The sequence below is a fragment of the Salmo salar genome, chromosome ssa14, assembly GCF_905237065.1.
Source record: "Salmo salar chromosome ssa14, Ssal_v3.1, whole genome shotgun sequence".
Taxonomy (NCBI): Eukaryota; Metazoa; Chordata; class Actinopteri; order Salmoniformes; family Salmonidae; genus Salmo; species Salmo salar.
The window spans coordinates 94,977,082-95,000,275 of record NC_059455.1 but is presented as its reverse complement, the minus strand read 5'-3'; the positions used below and the strand labels follow the sequence as shown (position 1 = coordinate 95,000,275).

Genomic DNA, 23,194 nt, shown 5'->3' with positions numbered 1-23,194 from the left:
TCAGTTCTACCCACACATTTTCTATAGGATTGAGGTCAGGGCTTTGTGATGGCCACTCCAATACCTTGACTTTGTTGTCCTTAAGCCATTTTGCCACAACTTTGGAAGTATGCTTGGGGTCATTGTCCGTTTGGAAGACCCATTTGTGACCAAGCTTTAACTTCCTGACTGATGTCTTGAGATGTTGCTTCAACTTACTGTATGTAAACTTCTGACCCACTGGAATTATGATACAGTGAATTATAAGTGAAGTAATCTGTCTGTAAACAATTGTTTGGAAAAATGACTTGTGTCATGCACAAAGTAGATGTCCTAACCGACTTGCCAAAACTATAGTTTGTTAACAAGAAATTTGTGGAGTGGTTGAAAAACGAGTTTTAATGACTCCAAACTAAGTGTATGTAAACTTCCGACTTCAACTGTATGTCTTATTTTTAATGTCAGCCAAGCCCAGGGTTCCCTTCTATATGCTTCCTTCTACTTGTCTTTCTTTGTCAATAAATGTCTCTATTAATCAAAGGAACATTATGTATTAGTAACTAATTATAATCAGTTAATTATGTCCCTTTTTTTTCTCTTATCAACATACATTAACCACTCAAGTCTTATTATTCTCTGAAACCCAGATAAGCTAGTCTGTAGTCTACAGGTTTAATAAAAAATAAAAAAATGTTCTAGGCGACATAAAATGTGTTTGTTAATCATGACTTGTCTGTCGTGCTATAAGCACCTCTGCTCATTCTAGTATAAGCTACTCTTTACATATGGTATGTGTGTATGACTGAAATGCTGCACTTTCCTGGTTATTCCTTTTTTAATATGTATTTTCCAAGAAGTGGAAGGAACATGTGCTTACAAGTTCATTTCCTGTTAACTCTTCGCTCTTGGTAAAAAAAAAAATCCCAGAGTTAGGGGGGGGGATTGAAACAGAATTCTCTGCATGTGGTTTCCCTTCTTAAAAATAGATAGATAGTGTTTAAGGAAACACTTTGTTTCCAATATGGATTTAGCTGTTCTTCCCCCTCTAGCCACTGGCCCAAGACCTTAATAGTTGTTATTTTCTTTTGGTCATGAAATGCACCAAGACATGTCTATTATCACAGCGCCTGAATCCTAACTTTACAGACTTTCCTTAACTCTGTGACCTCTCCATAAATCATACATTTAAGTAAATAGGAAAGATAAGCCTGAAAAGGCAAGTTAAGCTCAGACACCCCTCCCCCCTCCAGTACAAGCCCTCTAACATTTTACCTCCTAATGCCAAAGCTCTGCCAAGGTACAGACGAGTAGTGAGGTAGACTCATTTAGGAACCAGTAGATATGTACAGCTTACAGTGCATTTGGAAAATATTCAGACCCCCTTGACTTTTTCCACATTTTGTTACATTACAGATTATTCTAAAATTGATTTGAAAAAAAATCCCCTCATTAATCTACACACAATACCACATAATGACAAAGGAAAAACAGTTCTTTTTTTTGCACACATTTTATAAAAAATAAAACTGAACTATCATGTTTACGTAAGTATTCAGACCCTTTACTCAGTACTTTGTTGAAGCACCTTTGGCAGTGATTACAGCCTTGAGTCTTGGGTATGACGCTACAAGCTTGGCACACTTGTATTTGGGGAGTTTCTCCCATTCTTCTCTGCAGATCCTCTCAAGCTCTGTGAAGTTGGATGGGGAGTGTTGATGCACAGCTATTTTCAGGTCTCTCCAGAGATGTTCGATCGGGTTCAAGTCCGGGCTCTGGCTGGGCCACTAAAGGACATTCAGAGACTTGTCCCAAAGCCACCCCTGTATTGTCTTGGCTGTGTGCTTAGGGTCATTGTCCTGTTGGAAGGTGAACCTTCGCCCTAGTCTGAGGTTCTGAGTGCTCTGGAGCAGGTTTTCATCAAGGATATCTCTGTACTTTGCTTCGTTCATCTTTCCCTTGATCCTGACTAGTCTCCCAGTCCCAGCTGCTGAAAAACATCCCCACAGCATGATGCTGCCACCACCATGCTTCACCATAGGGATGGTGCCAGGTTTCCTCCAGACGTGACGGATGGCATTCAGGCCAAAGAGTTCAATCTTGGTTTCATCAGACCAGAGAATCTTGTTTCTAATGGTCTGAGAGTCCTTAACTCCAAGCGGGCTGTGATGTGCCTTTTACTGAGGAGTGGCTTCCGTCTGGCCACTCTTCCATAAAGGCGAAGTGCTGCAGAGATGGTTGTCCTTCTGGAAGGTTCTCCCATCTCCACAGAGGAACTCTGGAGCTCTGTCAGAGTGACCTTCTCCCCGATTGCATTAAAGAATGATGGAGGTCACTGTTCTTGGGGACCTTCAATGCTGCAAAAATGTTTTGGTACACTTTCCCAGATCTGTGCCTCGAAACAATCCTTTCTTGGCGCTCTACGGACAATACCTTCGACCTCATGGCTTGGTTTTTGCTCTTACATGCATTGTCAAATGTGGGACCTTTTTATAGACAGGTTTGTGCCTTTCCAAATCATGTCCAATCAATTGATTGTACCACAGGTGGACTCCAATCAAGTTGTAGAAACATCTCAAGGATGATCAATGGAAACAGGATGAACCTAAGCTCAATTTTGAGTCTCATAGCAAAGGGTCTGAATTCTTATGTAAATAAGGTATTTCTGTTTTTTATTTTTAATAAATTAGCAACCTGTTTTGTCATTATGGGGTATTGTGTATAGATTGATGAGAAAAAAAATTACAATTTAATCCATTTTAGAATGTGGAAAAAAAGTCAAGGGGTCTGAATACTTTACGAATGCACTTTATGTCCCCTGACTTCTCCCTGTTATGACACATACCAGTGTTTAGGTTACCTCATTAGCTTGATTTAGTAATAGTGTATGGGATTTGGACTTGATACTTGGTCCAGGGACTGTCAACCAAACAGCTTTGCCGTAACGCCAAGAGATCCGAACCCCTTGATGAGGTTGTTCGGTGTTGGGTTAAAGTCGCTGCAATATCTACTGTAACTTTAGCCAAGTAGCTGACCTCTGGGTTAGGGAGGTTATAAAGTCAGCGGTCGTATACATAACATTAGCTGTTATGACTGTTTTATGACACCTCTTATGTTATTGCTATGACAGCGTTATGTAGACCGGATGATAGAGGGTTCGGCGTAAAGTAGTGTTACCCTGTTTATAACAGTGCAATAACAACAGACTAGGGTTGCTACGGTAACTCCCCAGGTTTTCCACTAATCCTTTGTTGGGAACATTCCTGAAAATTTAGGAGAGCATAAGCTGTAAATCCGGGAATTCTGCAACCAGGCTTTCTGAAAAACCAGGGAATGTTACTGGGATTGCTTCACCCTACTACAGACCCAATCCGAGGGGGACGGGGCTGAAGTTGCCACGAGACGCATCCTAAGGATAGGATCAGGATAGATTACATGGAGAATAAGATTATCCTTAGATCAAGTTACCCACTGACACTGATATCAAGTCAGTTATATGTCCTCCGCCATAATGTTTAATGGAAGGTAATCTGATCCTATACTGAACAAAAATATAAACGCAACTTGCAACAATTTTAAAAGTTTTTACTGAGAACCATTTTATCGAAGGAAATCAGTCTATTAAGAAATTCAATAGGTCTTAATCTATGGATTTCACATGACGGCAGGGGCGCAGCCACGGGTGGGCCTGGGAGGGCCAGCCAATCAGAATTCGTTTTTTTCTCCACAAAAGGGCTTTATTATAGACAGAAATACTCCTGAGCACCACCCCCCCCCACACTTCTCAGACGATCTGTCAGGTGAAGAAGCCGGATGTGGAGGTCCTTGGCTGACATGGTTACATGTGGTCTGCGGTTGTGAGGCCAGTTGGCTGTACCTCCAAATTCTCTAAAACAACATTGGAGGCAGCTTATTGTAGAGAAATGAACGTTCAATTCTCTGGCAACAGCTCTGTTGGACATTCCTGCAGTCAGCATGCCAATTGTACGCTCCCTCAAACTTGAGACATCTGTGGCATTGTGTTGTGACCTTTTATTGTCCCCAGCTCAAGGTGCACCTGTGTAATGATCATGCTGTTTAATCAGCTTCTTGATATGTCACACCTGGGACATATCAAAAATGGGACCAACACTTTACATGTTGCGTTTACATTTTAGTTAAGTATAGATTTGTATTAAGGGGCTCTCCGTATGGACAGACCCTTAAAGCTCTTCTTTTTTTTCTGCTTTTACCTGTCAACAAAAAAATATAATAAAAAACAACATGTAAACAAACTTTAGTGTTTTGCATTTACATTTAAGTCATTTAGCAGACGCTCTTATCCAGAGCGACTTACAAATTGGTGCATTCACCTTATGATATCCAGTGGAACAACCACTTTACAATAGTACATCTATATCTTTTTTTGGGGGGGTTAGAAGGATTACTATATCCTATCCCAGGTATTCCTTAAAGAGGTGGGGTTTCAGGTGTCTACGGAAGGTGGTGATTGACTCCGCTGTCCTGGCGTCGTGAGGGAGCTTGTTCCAACATTGGGGTGCCAGGGCAGCGAACAGTTTTGACTGGGCTGAGCGGGAACTGTGCTTCCGCAGAGGTAGGGGGGCCAGCAGGCCAGAGGTGGATGAACGCAGTGCCCTTGTTTGGGTGTAGGGCCTGATCAGAGCCTGAAGGTACGGAGGTGCCGTTCCCCTCGCAGCTCCGTAGGCAAGCACCATGGTCTTGTAGCAGATGCGAGAGAACTTGGGAAGGTTGAACACCAGACGGGCTGCGGCGTTCTGGATGAGTTGTAGGAGTTTAATGGCACAGGCAGGCAAGCCCCGCCAACAGGGAGTTGCAGTAATCCAGACGGGAGATGACAAGTGCCTGGATTAGGACCTGCGCCGCTTCCTGTGTAAGGCAGGGTCGTACTCTGCGAATGTTGTATAGCATGAACCTACAGGATCGGGTCACCGCCTTGATGTTAGCGGAGAACGACAGGGTGTTGTCCAGGGTCACGCCAAGGCTCTTAGCACTCTGGGAGGAGGACACAATGGAGTTGTCAACCGTGATGGCGAGATCATGGAACGGGCAGTCCTTCCCCGGGAGGAAGAGCAGCTCCGTCTTGCTGAGGTTCAGCTTGAGGTGGTGATCCGTCGTCCACACTGATATGTCTGCCAGACATGCAGAGATGCGATTCGCCACCTGGTTATCAGAAGGGGGAAAGGAGAAGATTAATTGTGTGTCGTCTGCGTAGCAATGATAGGAGAGACCATGTGAGGATATGACAGAGACAAGTGACTTGGTGTATAGCGAGAATAGGAGAGGGCCTAGAACTGAGCCCTGGGGGACACCAGTGGTGAGAGCACGTGGTGCGGAGACGGATTCACGCCACGCCACCTGGTAGGAGCGACCTGTCAGGTAGGACGCAATCCAAGAGTGAGCCGCGCCAGAGATACCCCAACTCGGAGAGGGTGGAGAGGAGGATCTGATGGTTCACAGTATCAAAGGCAGCAGATAGGTCTAGAAGGATGAGAGCAGAGGAGAGAGAGTTAGCTTTAGCAGTGCGGAGAGCCTCCGTGACACAGAGAAGAACAGTCTCAGTTGAATGACCAGCCTTGAAACCTGACTGATTTGGATCGAGAAGGTCATTCTGAGAGAGATAGCAGGAGAGCTGGCCAAGGACGGCACGTTCAAGAGTTTTGGAGAGAAAAGAAAGAAGGGATACTGGTCTGTAGTTGTTGACATCGGAGGGATCGAGTGTAGGTTTCTTGAGAAGGGGTGCAACTCTCGCTCTCTTGAATACGGAAGGGACGTAGCCAGCGGTCAAGGATGAGTTGATGAGCGAGGTGAGGTAAGGGAGAAGGTCTCCGGAAATGGTCTGGAGAAGAGAGGAGGGGATAGGTTCAAGCGGGCAGGTTGTTGGGCGGCCGGCCGTCACAAGACGCAAGATTTCATCTGGAGAGAGAGGGGAGAAAGAGGTCAAAGCATAGGGTAGGGCAATGTGAGCAGGACCAGCGGTGTCGTTTGACTTAACGAGGATCGGATGTCGTCGACCTTCTTTTCAAAATGGTTGACGAAGTCATCCGCAGAGAGGGAGCGCGAGGAGGATTCAGGAGGGAGGAGAAGGTGGCAAAGAGCTTCCTAGGGTTAGAGGCAGATGCTTGGAAGTTAGAGTGGTAGAAAGTGGCTTTAGCAGCAGAAACGGAGGAGGAAAATGTAGAGAGGAGGGAGTGAAAAGATGCCAGGTCCGCAGGGAGGCTAGTTTTCCTCCATTTCCGCTCGGCTGCCCGGAGCCCTGTTCTGTGAGCTTGCAGTGAGTCGTCAAGCCACGGAGCAGGAGGGGAGGACCGAGCCGGTCGGGAGGATAGGGGACATAGAGAGTCAAAGGATGCAGATAGGGAGGAGAGGAGGGTTGAGGAGGCAGAATCAGGAGATTGGTTGGAGAAGGGTTGAGCAGAGGGAAGAGATGATAGAATGGAAGAGGAGAGAGTAGCAGGAGAGAGAGAGCGAAGGTTGCGACGGCGCAATACCATCTGAGTAGGGGCAGAGTGAGTAGTGTTGGAGGAGAGCGAGAGGGAAAAGGATACAAGGTAGTGATCGGAGACTTGGAGGGGAGTTGCAGTGAGATTAGTAGAAGAACAGCATCTAGAGAAGATGAGGTCAAGCGTATTGCCTGCCTTGTGAGTAGGGGGGGACGGTGAGAGGGTGAGGTCAAAAGAGGAGAGGAGCGGAAAGGAGGCAGAGAGAAATGGTTCAATTATTCTGACCATGTAAAGTCATCGAAAAAGTATGTATGAAGTACAGTGTAATTCCAGTGTAGGTTTACATAGTTCTCATATACCTGCCTGTAATTACTCATGTACCGTAAATTCCAGACTATAAGCTGCAACTTTTTTCCCACGCTTTGAACTTCGCGGCTTAAACAATGACGCGGCTAATATATTAATTTTTCCCGCTTTCAAATTTGTGGGTCCTGACAGCGTGGGGCATTGTCAAAAAATCCACTATCATCAACGGGTTTCAAAAGGCTGGACTGCTGCATGTTGAAGAGGGCTCAGTGGGGGATTTGCCTCCGGATGAAAGTGACGAGAGTGACAATGAAAACGATCCAATATCGGATGACTCAATTCTGAGGCTATTCAACTCCAACACTGAAGGAGATTCAGTGATTTCAGTGCACAGGAGGAGGAAGATAGTGACCAATGACTTTCTTGGTAGGCTACTGTTTACTGCAAATTTTTTGTTTTTTGTTACAAGCCGTGTTTCGTTAAAGCCTGTGTAAAGTTTATTTGTTTCAATGTACCGTAGGCACCTGCGGCTTATAGACATGTGCGGCTTATTTATGTTCAAAATAATATATATTTTTTTAATTCAGTGGGTGCGGCTTATATTCAGGTGCGCTTAATAGTCTGGAAATTACGGTAGCTGCATCAAGCCTGTGACTCCTCATTTTCACCACAAGGGGGTGCCGTGTAGTCATTCATTGTTGGCCATTGCAGGCTGACATTAAAAGTTACCTTGTTAGTCTGACATCCCAGACAATTGGTAACATTGTGGGAGTCATGGGGTATGGATGATTTAAAATATGTTATTGGACCATAGATATGGCTCATTAACCTTTACGGACCAAATAATGATGATCCACAGGTCTTTGAAAATATATATAATAATTTATCAACTCTACAAGCAATACAAGACTCTTAATATTAAGGTGGGAGTTTAAAATACTGTTTTTAAATACCTCAATGGACTGAAAAGGAAATCGCACTACAGACTATCACCCTCATGCTCTTAAGGAAATCATGAATGTCATGGATACATTGGAACTAGTGGAAATATGGAGGCTTACATACCCTGAACTAGTGAGATATAAACTCAGCAAAAAAAGAAACGTCCTCTCACTGTCAACGGCGTTTATTTTCAGCAAACTTAACATGTGTAAAGATTTCTATGAACATAAAAAGATTCAACAACTGAGACATAAACTGAACAAGTTCCACAGACATGTGACTAAAAGAAATGGAATAATGTGTCCCTGAACAAAGGGGGGGTCAAAATCAAAAGTAACAGTCAGTATCTGGTGTGGCCACCAGCTGCATTGAGCACTGTAGTGCATCTCCTCCTCATGGACTGCACCATAATGGACAGTTCTTGCTGTGAGATGTTACCCCACTCTTCCACCAAGGCACCTGCAAGTTCCCGGACATTTCTGGGAGGAATGGCCCTAGCCCTCACCCTCCGATCCAACAGGTCCCAGACGTGCTCAATGGGATTGAGATCCGGGCTCTTCTCTGGCCATGGCAGAACACTGACATTCCTGTCTTGCAGGAAATCACGCACAGAACGAGCAGTATGACTGGTGGCATTGTCATGCTGGAGGGTCATGTCAGGATGAGCCTGCAGGAAGGCTACCACATGAGGGAGGAGGATGTCTTCCCTGTAATGAACAGCTTTGAGATTGCCTGCAATGACAACAAGCTCAGTCCAATGATGCTGTGACACACCGCCCCAGACCATGATGGAAACTTCACCTCCAAATCGATCCCACTCTAGAGTACAGGCCTCGGTGTAACGCTCATTCCTTCGACAATAAATGCGAATCCGACCATCACCCTTGGTGAGACAAAACCGAGACTCGTCAGTGAAGAGCACTTTTTGCCAGTCCTGTCTGGTCCAGTGACGGTGGGTTTGTGCCTATAGGCGACGTTGTTACCGTAGATGTCTGGTGAGGACCTGCCTTACAACAGGCCTACAAGTCCTCAGTCCAGCCTCTCTCAGCCTATTGTGGACAGTCTGAGCACTGATGGAGGAATTGTGCGTTCCTGGTGTAACTTGGGCAATTGTTGTTGCCATCCTGTACCTGTCCCGCAGGTGTCATGTTCGGATGTACTGATCCTGTGCAGGTGTTGCTGCACGTGGTCTGCCACTGCGAAGACGATCAGCTGTCCGTCCTGTCTCCCTGTAGCGCTGTCTTAGGCGTCTCACAGTACAAACATTGCAATTTGCATCTTTCTTTTGGAGTTTTTCAGAGTCAGTAGAAAGGCCTCTTCAGTGTCCTAAGTTTTCATAACTGTGACCTTAATTACCTACCATCTGTAAGCTGTTAATGTCTTAACGACCGTTCCACAGGTGCATGTTCATTAATTGTTTATGGTTCATTGAACAAGCATGGGAAACAAGCGTTTAAACCCTTTACAATGAAGATCTGTGAAGTTATTTGGATTTTTACTAATTATCTTTGAAAGACAGGGTCCTGAAAAAGGGACGTTTATTTTTTTGCTGAGTTCCGTCTTGACTACTTTCTTTTGTCATTCTCGTTGGCACCAAAAGTAAAAAAAAATGTTGATAGGGGATAGAATGCAGTCGGACCATAAGATAATTGGAATATATATTACTCTTACTGAATTTCGACGTGGGCGAGGATATTGGAAATTTAAACAGCCTATTGGATGATAACTTGTTTTTAACCAGGACAGAATAATTTATAACTGCAATTTTCGGGAATAACATAGGTACAGCAAATCCCCTTATTGTATAGGAAACTTTTAAATGTGTAATTACAGGCCATGCAATTCAGTACTCATCCCTACAACAAAAGCAATTTAGGCCAAAAGAGGCCATACTTACAAAGGAAATAAAAGGACTAACAGCTACAGATAGATGGCAATAAAAACTTTACCATGGAGGCTCAGAGTAAGTAAGAGGAAACACAAAAAGAAATGAAAGAACTTTTTCAAGAAAGATCAAGTGTAATATATTATTTAAAAAATTAAGCAAACTGGATGGAATATGGGGGAAAATAACAGCCGTACATGGATGCTGGCCTTCTAGGCAGAGTTGCAAAGAAAAAGCCATCTCTCAGACTGGCCAATAAAAAGAAAAGATTAATATGGGCAAAAGAACACAGACACTGGACAGAGGAACTCTGCCTAGAAGGCCAGCATGGAGAAAAGTAACAGAAAAATGCATTAAATTATTTTGTTATTCTTCAACATAGAAATGCTACCAAAAAAGAATTTACTGAAACTTTTTACAAATGACGGAGTCACCCATGATTCACAAAATTATATTTTGAAAAGAGGAAGCAAAGTACTTTAAGGATATGTTTTTGTTTGTCTCCTCCATTTCCTCTAACCAAAGATAATTGTGTTAATTGTAAAATTAACAGCTGTACAGAAAGACTCAATTACAAAGGAGGAACTTTTGGATGCAATTAAAGCCTTTAAGTCCGGGAACTCTCCAGGGCTGGATGGCATACCAGTTGAGGTATATCAAACCTTTTTTTATATACTCAGAGGACCATTATTACCATGTTTTAACTAGGGATGCTCCGCTATGATGTTTTTGGTCCATACTGATAACCAATATTTTCCTTTCCCCTCCCAAGAAAACGATACCGATAACCGCATTTTACATTTTAGCTGCCTTTTGAGCATTATAGTACAGTTAAATAGTTCCAGAATTTGTTATTTTCTGACTTGCCTAGTTAAATAAAGGTTACACACACACACACACATACACCACACTGACCAAAAAGCCTTTTTGATGGCATTTACGTATGTCCCCATTACCAGTAAAACGTCATCAAAACCTATTTCTTTCACTTACTTGCTGTGATGTTTCATTGTTCATTTGTTCAGTCGTTTCATTCTCAATCAGGATTTCTATGGAACGCCGTTTGGGTCTTTGTGTGTCAAAAAAAGATGCACGTTAAAAAGCACTATTTGTAGTGTCAAATAAGCTTGTTGACCAATCAGGACGTGAATATGACTGCACGTCACATAATAATTTAACACATTCATAAATGTTTTACGTAGTTTTTATTCATTGATTACGCTATGACTCGTATTTCATATGTTACAACGATTCATCGATACGTATGCTATGATGCTGGTAAAGTTGTCTCACGCACCTACAGTGCTGGTCATAAAAAAAAGCTAGTTAGCTCATGGATGCAAACAATGTTCTTCTCCAAAAACATAGCAAAACGACAATCTGTTTCAGTAGCTATAGTTAGCTAGCTAACCAACTATATAGCTAGGTGTCATCATCTAAAATAACCCTCATTTATAAGACAGTTCTTAATTGATTAATGGTGGTCGGACCCATCTATGTGAAGCTAGCCACAATAAGGATTAGCCACAATAGTGGACTTTGCGGTTAGCCTTCAAAATAAAAGTATGTCATTGACAGTGATGCAAATGAATAGAATTATGCCATAATTGAATAGATAGTTTCCTACCTTCACCACCTGGGGGCGACCCGTCAGGAAGTCCAGGACCCAATTGCACAGGGCAGGGTCGAGACCCAGGGTCTGAAGCTGATGAGTTTGGAGGGTACTATGGTGTTGAATGCTGAGCTGTAGTCAATGAACAGCATTCTTACATAGGTATTCCACTTGTCCATATGGGATAGGGCAGTGTGCAGTGTGATGGCCATTGCATCGTCTGTGGACCTACTGGGGCGGTAAGCAAAGTGAAGTGGGTCTAGGGTGACAGGTAGGGTGGAGGTGATATGATCCTTGACTAGTCTCTCAAAGCACTTCATGATGACAGAAGAGAGTGCAACGGGGCGATAGTCATTTGGTTCCCTTACCTTTGCTTTCTTGGGAACAGGAACTTTGGTGGCCATCTTGAAGCATGTGGGGACAGCAGACTGGGTTGGGATTGATTGAATATGTCTGTAAACACGCCAGCCAGCTGTTCTGCGCATGCTCTGAGGACGTCAGTGCCGGGATGCCGTCTGGGTCGGCAGCCTTGCGAGGGTTAACGCTTTTAAATATTTTACCCACATCGGCCACGGAGAAGGAGAGCCCACAGTCTTTGGTAGCGGGCCGTGTCGGTGGCACTGTATTATCCTCAAAGCACGTAAAGAAGGTGTTTAGTTTGTCTGGGAGCAAGACGTCGATGTCCACGAAGGGGCTGGTTTTCTCTTTGTAATCCGTGATTGTCTGTAGACCCTGCCACATACGTCTCGTGTTTGAGCCGTTAAATTGCGACTCCACTTTGTCTCTATACTGACACTTTGCTTGTTTGATTGCCTTACGGAGGGAATAACTGCACTGTTTGTATTCGGCCATATTTACAGTTTCCTTGCCATGATTAAATGCGGTGGAACGTGCTTTCAGTTTTTCGCAAATGCTGCCATCTATCCACTGTTTCTGGTTAGGGAAGGTTTTAATAGTCACAGTGGGTACAACATCTCCTATATACTTCCTTATAAACTCGCTCACTGAGTCAGCGTATACGTCAATGTTATTCTCCGAGGCTACCCAGAACATATCCCAGTCCACGTGATCGAAGCAATCTTGAAGCGTGGAATCCGATTGGTCAGACCAGCGTTGGATAGACCTAAGCACGTGCGCTTCCTGTTTTAGTTTCTGCCTATAGGAAGGGAGCAACAAGATGGAGTCATGGTCAGATTTGCCAAAAGTAGGGCGGGGGAAGGCCTTGTATGCATTGCGGAAGTTAGAGTAGCAATGGTCGAGCGTGTTACTCACTCTTGTACTGCATTTGATATGCAGTACACGAGTGAATAGAATTTAGGTAGCCTTGTTCTCAAATTAGCTTTGTTAAAATCCCCAGCTACAATAAATGCAGCCTCAGGATATATGCTTTCCAGTTTGCATAAAGTCCAGTGAAGTTCCTTGAGGGCCGTCTTTGTATCGGCTTTGGGTGGTAGACACCGCTGTGACAATAGCCGAGGAGAGTTATTTTGGGAGATAATACTGTCGGCATTTGATTGTGATGAATTCTAGGTCAGGTGAACAAAAGGACTTGAGTTCCTGTATGTTGTTACGATTACACCATGAGTCGTTAATAATGAAAAATACACCCCCGCCCTTCTCCTTACCGGAAAGATGTTTATTCCTGTCGGCGCGATTCACTGAAAATCTCGTTGGCTGTACCGACTCCGACAGCATATCCCAAGCTAGCCATGTTTCCATGAAACAGAGTATGTTACAATCCCAGATATCTATTTGGAAAGCAACTCTAGCCCTGATTTCGTTGACTTTGTTAACTAGGGACTGGACATTAGCAAGTAATATACTCGGAAGCGGTTAGTTGGTGTGCACGCCTCCAACACCTCACTAGAAGACCGCTCCGGCTCTCTCTCCTCCGGCGGCGTTGTTTTGGGTCGGCCTCTGGAATCAGTTCAAATGCCCTGGGAGATGCAGACAAAGGATCCGCTTTGGGAAAGTCGTAGTGCTGGTAAGTTGATGTCTCTCTGATATCCAATAGTTCTTCCCGGCTGTATGTAATAACACAACCTGTTAGGGCTAGGGGGCAGTATTGACACGGCTGGATAAAAAACGTACCCGATTTAATCTGGTTACTACTCCTGCCCAGTAACTAGAATATGCATATAATTATTGGCTTTGGATAGAAAACACCCTAAAGTTTCTAAAACTGTTTGAATGGTGTCTGTGAGTATAACAGAACTCATATGGCAGGCAAAAACCTGAGATTTCATGCAGGAAGTGGCCTGTCTGACAAGGTGTCGTTCTTCTTGCCTCTGTTTATTGAAGACTGAGGATCTCTGCTATAACGTGACACTTCTTATGGCTCCCATTGGCTCTCAGAAGGCGTCAAAAAGCTGAATCGTGGCTTTGCAGGCTCTGGCTGAAAAAAAGTAGCGCGTTTGGGTAGTGGCTGGTTACAGTACTGTGAGACTCAGGCGTGTGCCCGCGTCGACCGAATGCTTTGTTTTCTTTCCTCTGTTTACCTAAACGCAGATTCCCGGTCGGAATATTATCGTAATGGAATATTTAGAATTTTTTTGTCACGAATTGCGCCATGCTCGTGACCCTTATTTACACTTGGGATAGTGTCTTGAACGCACAAACAAAACGCCGCTATTTGGATATAACGATGGATTATTTTGAACCAAACCAACATTTGTTATTGAAGTAGCAGTCCTGGGAGTGCATTCTGACGAAGAACATCAAAGGTAATCAAACTTTTGTAATAGTAAATCTGACTTTGGTCAGGGCTAAACTTGGTGGGTGTCTAAATAGCTAGCCGTGATGGCTGGGCTATCTACTGAGAATATTGCAAAATGTGCTTTCACCGAAAATCTATTTTAAAATCGGACACCTCGATTGCACAAAGGAGTTCTGTATCTATAATTCTTAAAATAGTTTTTATGTTTTTTGTGAACGTTTATCGTGAGTAATTTAGTAAATTCACCGGAGGTTTGCGGGGGGTATGCTAGTTCTGAACGTCACATGCTAATGTAAAAAGCTGGTTTTTGATATAAATATGAACTTGATTGAACAAAACATGCATGTATTGTATAACATAATGTCCTAGGGTTGTCATCTGATGAAGATCATCAAAGGTTAGTGCTGCATTTAGCTGTCTTCTGGGTTTATGTGACATTATATGCTAGCTTGAAAAATGGGTGTCTGATTATTTCTGGCTGGGTACTCTGCTGACATAATCTAATGTTTGTAAAGCCTTTTTGAAATCGGACAGTGTGGTTAGATTAACGAGAGTCTTGTCTTTAAAATGCTGTAAAATAGTCATATGTTTGAGAAATTGAAGTAATAGCATTTCTAAGGTATTTGAATAACGCGCCACAGGATTCAACTGGCTGTTGAGTAGGTGGGACGAATTCGTCCCGCCTAGCCCAGAGAGGTTAAGGTTTTCTAGGCTAACAACGTAAGAAATTATACATTAAAAAAGCTAAATACTGCACAGTTTGCTAAGGACTAGAAGTGAAGCTGCCATCTCTATCAGCGCCATCTTGTTAACTCTGAGGAAAAAATATCTTGAGTATTGAGTAGACTGATTCCCCAATCCTTAGGTAAAGCTGTACAGTGCAACATGAATGTCAATACACACAATAGGCTGACTGGGGAGGTGATTTCACACAGTCACAGACCCGCGATAAGAGCTACAACGCTAATATTTGTGTAAACGCTTCACAGTTGTGTTTTGTGGGTGTCACCAAGTAGACTGATACCCCATTTCATTGCTTCACATTCCAACCTTGTTTAACATTATCCAGTCTAAATATGGCAAGATTCCACCAATTGTAACCTTCTGCATCACTTTCAAAGAGGTACTTTTATTTTGAAGGCAAACCGCAAATTCCACTATTGTGCCTAATCCTTATTGTGGCTAGCTTCACAACACATGACCCTGTCCGGTCGACCCTCACTAACCAGATGAAGCTAGCTGGCTGCTTATAACGTTAGCTTTGGGCAAGAGGGTTAAGTAGCTGGCTAGCAATTTATTTTCATGAACTGAAGTTCAATATCAATAGGCGAACATCAAGTTTCTACCTAGCTAATACTTACTCACATGGATTCCTAAATCATTGCTAAAAATAATGAAAATGACTGCAGTTTCTACTTGTCATTGTTTTCAGGCTAGTTGTATTGGTGCTAGCTAGGTATCAAGCTAAAGCTAGCTAGCTACCCCATAAGATGCGATCGAACAAATAATGCTTTATTACCAACGCGGTATTGTAAACACATCGCTCGTGGCCGGTGTTTGCAGACTTTTTTGTACAGCTTTGACAGTGCTACTGATAGTAGTGGTGGCGCTTGGCTTGGACGTGCAAATTCAGAACACCACAACATTCTATAATAGAACTGTGTTATTTGACGTTTCAAATTAAAAGCTTAGAATTGTCCGAATATAACGCTTCAGATATTTTAATATCTGATCAATTAGTCTTCAATTAATGAATTATTCTTTACCCTACGTCAGTCTCATTTCAAACATCTTAGAATTGTTGGTTATCTGCAAGAACCCAGCCTAAACCATGAATCATCCATACACCAATTGGCTTAATCATTTATTTACGAACTAAATAATCACAGAAATGCATAAACAAACAAACAATCAGTAGATATTGGTAACTAACAATGATAGGGAAGATTCCCTAGTGGGCTAAGCCGATATGACGGCTTGGTGGGTAAAGAAAAGTGGGTGTGGACCGATTTAAAGGAGCGGGAAAGAGAAAATGGATTCACTACACACAGTGGGTAATTATATTCATTGAAATGCTAATCCTTTGCACATGAACGGCCGCTCATTCGGGAATAACTGCAATAAATATATTTACGCCTGTATGTCGTTGTTGTCTTCTCTGTTGGAATTGTCAGTCCGTCTGCTGGAGAGTCAGTTCATCAGAGACTCTCTGGTTACTTCCCCAGAAGTCACAACGTCTTTCATGGTTGTAGCTTTATCAGCGGCTCGGGATAGTGTCTGTTGTAATGGTTACGTCAGGCGTCCATTGTTTTTAGAATAGATGTTTTGGCGGTTATAATACGGTATTCTCACCCTAGGTTTACATAATTTCTAGCTGCAGTCTAGTAATGATACAGTTTAAGTCAGAAGTTTACATACACTTAGGTTGGAGTCAATTAAACTCATTTTTCAACCACTTCACAAATTTCTTGTTAACAAATTATAGTTTTGGAAAGTCAGTTAGGATATCTACTTTGTGCATGACAAGTCATTTTTCCAACAATTGTTTACAGACAGATTACTTCACTTATAATTCACTGTATCACAATTCCAGTGGGTCAGAAGTTTACATACACTAAGCTAGTGACCTCCTTTATGAGGTCACTAAATGAAACACACTCAACATAACTGTTCCTTAAGTGTCCACGGACCATTCCAACACTCTCAAAAGTGGACATTGTTTCATTCTCCCATTTTGGGGATTTAGGAGTTTGGCCAAGTGAAATCCTTTGTTCACTGTGCTCTCTCTCTCTCTCTCTCTCTCTCTCTCTCTCTCTCTCTGCATGACCAAGGGGAAAGAGTCACTGCCAGAAATGTATGACCTAGGCAATAAAACCTGGCTTTAGGAGAGAGAGAGTGAGAGAGAGAGGGGGAGGGAAGCCACGATCTACACCCCGAAAGTGCCCCATCATGACATGTGTAACTCCGGTAGGGCAACATCTGAAAAATAGTGCACTTGGTAGTGTGTACCCGGTGCTCGACCATGTCGCGAAAGCCAACATCACCCACAACAGAGAACGATTGATTGTCAAGGACAATGAATTCCATTATTTTGGGGGAAATGGATTTGGCCTTTGAGTTGTCTCGCTGAAATTTTCTTACTCTTTCAAATGACTGCTCGACTTGTTGATTGCTCGATCCACACAGCAGACATTGTGGGCTAAGTTAGGAATGCTGTGTTGCACGTCTAGCGCAAAATTTTACGGATGTTTAGCTAATATCGGCCGATTCCGATATGTTTACCGTTAAAATGTGCATCCCTAATATGTGTATATATGTATATGTGTGTATGTGTATATATATATATATATATGTATGTATGTAAATGTGTGTGTATATATATATATATATATATATATATATGTATATGTGTGTGTGTGTTTGTGTGTGTGTGTGTGTGTGTGTGTGTGTATATGTATATGTACAGTGGGGAGAACAAGTATTTGATACACTGCCGATTTTGCAGGTTTTCCTACTTACAAAGCATGTAGAGGTCTGTAAATTTTATCATAGGTACACTTCAACTGTGAGAGACGGAATCAAAAAAATCCTGAAAATCACATTGTATGATTTTTAAGTAATTAATTTGCATTTTATTGCATGACATAAGTATTTGATACATCAGAAAAGCAGAACTTAATATTTGGTACAGAAACCTTTGTTTGTAATTACAGAGATCATACGTTTCCTGTAGTTTTTGACCAGGTTTGCACACACTGCAGCAGGGATTTTGGCCCACTCCTCCATACAGACCTTCTCCAGATCCTTCAGGTTTCGGGGCTGTCGCTGGGCAATACGGACTTTCAGCTCCCTCCAAAGATTTTCTATTGGGTTCAGGTCTGGAGACTGGCTAGGCCACTCCAGGACCTTGAGATGCTTCTTACGGAGCCACACCTTAGTTGCCCTGGCTGTGTGTTTCGGGTCGTTGTCATGCTGGAAGACCCAGCCACGACCCATCTTCAATGCTCTTACTGAAGGAAGGAGGTTGTTGGCCAAGATCTCGCGATACATGGCCCCATCCATCCTCCCCTCAATACGGTGCAGTCGTCCTGTCCCCTTTGCAGAAAAGCATCCCCAAAGAATGATGTTTCCACCTCCATGCTTCATGGTTGGGATGGTGTTCTTGGGGTTGTACTCATCCTTCTTCTTCCTCCAAACACGGCGAGTGGAGTTTAGACCAAAAAGCTCTATTTTTGTCTCATCAGACCACATGACCTTCTCCCATTCCTCCTCTGGATCGTCCAGATGGTCATTGGCAAACTTCAGACGGGCCTGAACATGCGCTGGCTTGAGCAGGGGGACCTTGCGTGCACTGCATGATTTTAATCCATGACGGCGTAGTGTGTTACTAATGGTTTTCTTTGAGACTGTGGTCCCAGCTCTCTTCAGGTCATTGACCAGGTCCTGCCGTGTAGTTCTGGGCTGATCCCTCACCTTCCTCATGATCATTGATACCCCACGAGGTGAGATCTTGCATGGAGCCCCAGACCGAGGGTGATTGACCGTCATCTTGAACTTCTTCCATTTTCTAATTATTGCGCCAACAGTTGTTGCCTTCTCACCAAGCTGCTTGCCTATTGTCCTGTAGCCCATCCCAGCCTTGTGCAGGTCTACAATTTTATCCCTGATGTCCTTACACAGCTCTCTGGTCTTGGCCATTGTGGAGAGGTTGGAGTCTGTTTGATTGAGTGTGTGGACAGGTGTGTTTTATACAGGTAACGAGTTCAAACAGGTGCAGTTAATACAGGTAATGAGTGGAGAACAGGAGGGCTTCTTAAAGAAAAACTAACAGGTCTGTGAGAGCCGGAATTCTTACTGGTTGGTAGGTGATCAAATACTTATGTCATGCAATAAAATGCAAATTAATTACTTAAAAATCATACAATGTGATTTTCTGGATTTTTAGATTCTGTCTCCCACAGTTGAAGTGTACCTATGATAAAAATTACAGACCTCTACATGCTTTGTAAGTAGGAAATCCTGCAAAATTGGCAGTGTATCAAATAATTGTTCTCCCCACTGTATATATGTAAGTGTATGTATATATATATATATATATATATGTATGTATATGTGTATATATAGACTATTGTCTGCCTAAAGCCTGGGAGATATTGTCTGCCTAAAGCCTGGGAGACTATTGTCTGCCTAAAGCCTGGGAGACTATTGTCTGCCTAAAGCCTGGGAGACTATTGTCTGCCTAAAGCCTGGGAGACTATTGTCTGCCTAAAGCCTGGGAGACTATTGTCTGCCTAAAGCCAAGTCAGACACTCATTATTGTTGTTTTCCTGACCTCAGGCTGACTCCTTGAATTACATTGTCTGGTTTCACACAGGTTGAGACAGTAAAAGAACCTGTAACAAGACTGAAACCAAAAAAATCCAGTGGCCTAGTTACAGTTTTGACTTAAATCGTCTTGAAAAGCCGATTAGTAAGAATGTCTCACCTCATGTTCAAGAATGGCCTTTTTCCCTTTATTCAGATTACAACCTCTCACTTTCGGTTATTTGAAAATAAAATAATCTCCAAAATATTGCTATTTTTCAAACAAGCCATAGAAGGTTGATTGCAATTTCAGTTTAATCCACCAGAAAACACAGAACAGATATTACAACAAATATTATGCTTAAACTGAAATATACAAATGGATTATATACAAAGAAGAAATGGTATCTTCATAAATAGGACTGGTGGAGTTATTTCACACATGTAGCTAAATAAATGTATGGAAATATCTGCTCTACTCAAAATTAGAACCAATTTATTGCAGCATTACTGCAAAAATGGAAGAGGAAAGTAAGGAACTTTACTGTTGGCCCTGCATTAAAGACTAAAATTGGCTAAAGATAATTGCGATAAATAAAAAGCATAACAATTTCAATTAAGGACCAAAAAATTGACAGCTGTGCAATATGGATTGCAAAATTGTTGGGAAGAAATTTTCAATTTACAAATTCCATGGCACATGGTTTATCAACTGATATACACAAATGCTGGATTCAAAACTTAAATTTGAATTATTATACAAAACTTTTGCAACCAATGGAATGTTATTTATATGGGGGATACAACTATACCAGCTCTGCAGATTTTTCTGCGAAGAGACAGAATCATTAGATCATTTGTTTTTGTACTGTCCATATGTAGGTTGTTTTTGGTCACAGGTCCAGGAATGGCTGAAGAACTGCAATATTTACCTGGAGCAAATAGCACTGCTGGGTGATTTTAAAAAGTCATAGTCAATTGAAATAATAGTATAATACTCTTAGCAAAAAAAAAGATATTTAATTTACAATATGTAGAATCTATGAGAATAGAAAGGTTCAGAACTTTTGTGAAACATCACAGCACAGTTGAAAAATATACGGCAAATAGAAATCACAACTGGATGGTGTTCAGAGATAGATGGGAGGGGTTGAGTGGAGCTGAAAGATGGGACAAAAGACAACTATTTCAAACTATACTGTGTCCGTAAAATGTATATAGAATGTATAAGCTGGAAGTAGAAGCCTAAGTGTTGTTGTCCATTAGTTTACTCCAATTAGGTAAGGGATGGTAGGGTTAAGGGAAAATAATCAAGCAATGATCAACAACCAATTTGTTGGAGATTGAAGAATTGTAAAAATAATAAATGGGCAAATATTGTACAATACAGGTGTGCCCCTTGACTTGTTCTACATTTTGTTACGTTACAGCCTTATTCTAAAATTGATTAAAAAATGTGTTTTATAATCAATCTAAACACAAAACCACATAATGACAAAGCCACAACAGGTTTTTAGAATTAAAAAACCCCTGAAATATCACATTTACATAAGTATTCAGACCCTTTACTCAGTACTTTGCTGAAGCACCTTTAGCAGCGACTACAGCCTCGAGTCTTCTTGGGTATGACGCTACAAGCTTGGCACACCTGTATTTGGGGAGTTTCTCCCATTCTTCTCTGCAGATCCACTCAAGCTCTGTCAGGTTGGATGGGGAGCGTCGCTGCACAGCTATTTTCAGGTCTCTCCAGAGATGTTCGATCGGGTTCAAGTCCGGGCTCTGGCTGGGCCACTCAAGGACATTCAGAGGCTTGTCCCGAAGCCACTCCTGCATTGTCTTGGCTGTGTGCTTAGGGTCATTGTCCTGTTGGAAGGGGAACCTTCGCCCCAGTCTGAAAAACATCTGGAGCAGGTTTTCATCAAGGATCTCTGTACTTTGCTCTGTTCATCTTTCCCCCAATCCTGACTAGTCTCTCAGTCCCTGCCGCTGAAAAACATCACAACAGACTGATGCTGCCACCACCATGCTTCACTGTAGGGATGGTACCAGGTTTCCTCCAGATGTGACACTTGGCATTCAGGCCAAAGAGTTCACTCTTGGTTTCATCAGACCAGAGAATCTTGTTTCTCATGGTCTGAGAGTTTTTATGTTCCTCTTGGCAAACTCCAAGCGGGCTGTTATGTGCCTTTTACTGAGGAGTGGCTTCCGTCTGGCCACGCTACCATAAAGGCCTGATTGGTGGAGTGCTGCAAAGATGGTTGCCCTTCTGGAAGGTTCTCCCATCTCCACAGAAGAACTCTGGAGCGCTGTCAGAGTGACCATCGGGTTCTTGATCATCTCCCTGACCAAGGCCCTTCTCCCGATTGCTCAGTTTGGCTGGGCGGCCAGCTCTAGGAAGAGTATTGGTGGTTCCAAACTTCTTCCATTCAAGAATGATGGAGGCCCCTGTGTTCTTGGGGACCTTGAATGCTGCAGAAATGTTTAGTTACCCTTCCTCAGATCTGCATCGACACAATCCTGTCTCGGAGCTCTACGGACAATTCCTTCGACCTCATGGCTTGGTTTTTACTTTGACTTTGCACTGTCAACTGTGGGACCTTATATAGACAGGTTTGTGCCTTTCCAAATCATGTCGAATCAATTGAATTTACCACAGGTGGACTCTTGCTGAACCATATGCTGAACCATATGCTGTGTAATCAAGTTGTAGAAACATCTCAAGGATGATCAATGGAAACGGGATGCACCTGAGCTCCATTTAAAGTCTCATAGCGAAGGGTCTGAATATTTACGTAAAGAAGCTGTTTTTTTTTTTTTTACATTTGACAAAATTTCTTAAAACCTGTTTTTACTTTGTCATTATGGGATATTGTGTGTAGATTGATGAGGAAAATAAGGCTGTAAATGTAACAAAATGTCGAAAAAGTCAAGGGTTCTGAATACTTTCAATGCACTTTACACAGGAAAATAAATGTAAATATTGTCAACAAATGTCTGTCGTTTCCCATAAACACTGTTCTGGATTGTTGTTAGGGGCCCCTCCCACCAAATCTGTCAGATTGTTTCCCCTCAGGTCTGTAATGAGACTCTCTCTCAATAGAAGCTTTGTTCCCTTTCCAGTAATCTGACCCAGTGATAACGTGTTAGGCAATGAAGAGAAGAAAGAGTCATTTAATGTTAAAACCACCTAATGAAACAGTGATTCATTGTTACTGCTAGACTGCCGACTGGATTTGCAGCATTCTCAGCCCTAGGAAGCATGTTACCATGAGACTACTAGAACAGAAACACAGAGAATGATCAATGGAGTCCCTTAAATTTCATGTACTGGGCTTGGAGGTGAGACGTCCGAATCGCAGTTGGATGTCCTTGACTTTAGAGGACCAGTGTTCTTGTCACAAGTTTGTTTACGCCCAGTTATTTTTGTCATATTTTGTGATTTAGACGTGGCTTTCCATGTCCGTTTGTGTCGTAAGTAAAGGAATATGAGGAAGATAACCAAGCCTCCGGCAGGGATGAACAACATCAGCAGTGTAGATCTGTCTCTGGGACAGTCGTCATCGATTCTACTGCTTGACTCTGTTGACACAAAAGAACAAATGATAAACAGTGGCAAAATTATTAAACACACGCAGTATATATCCACCCTGAAGAAGGTAGTAATATAATATGTCATTATTAAACGCACCCGGTATATATATACTACCGTTCAAAAGTTTGGGGTCACTTAGAAATGTCCTTGTTTTTGAAAGAACCACAATTTATTTTGTCCATTAAAATAACATCAAATTGATCACAAATACAATGAAGACATTGTTAATGTTGTAAATGGCTATAGTAGCTGGAGACGTTCGATTTTTAAAAAAAATGGAATATCTACATAGGCGTACAGAGGCCCATTATCAGCAACCATCACTCCTGTGTTCCAATGGCACGTTGTGTTAGCTAAGCAAGTTTATCATATTAAAAGGCTAATTGATCATTAGGAAACC

The 23,194-nt window shown here is 42.4% G+C and overlaps 1 protein-coding gene across 1 annotated transcript in view; it reads right to left on the bottom strand.

Moving 5' to 3' along the window:
* Positions 1-21,727: 21,727 nt before the first annotated feature.
* LOC123726888 (CD276 antigen) overlaps positions 21,728-23,194 on the bottom strand; it is a 45,954-nt gene continuing 44,487 nt past the window's right edge. Inside the window, exon 4 of the mRNA XM_045695059.1 lies at positions 21,728-22,781. Within this exon, the coding sequence (XP_045551015.1) occupies positions 22,516-22,781 (266 nt within the window). The 3' untranslated portion in view covers positions 21,728-22,515. The remainder of the gene's footprint in view (positions 22,782-23,194) is intronic.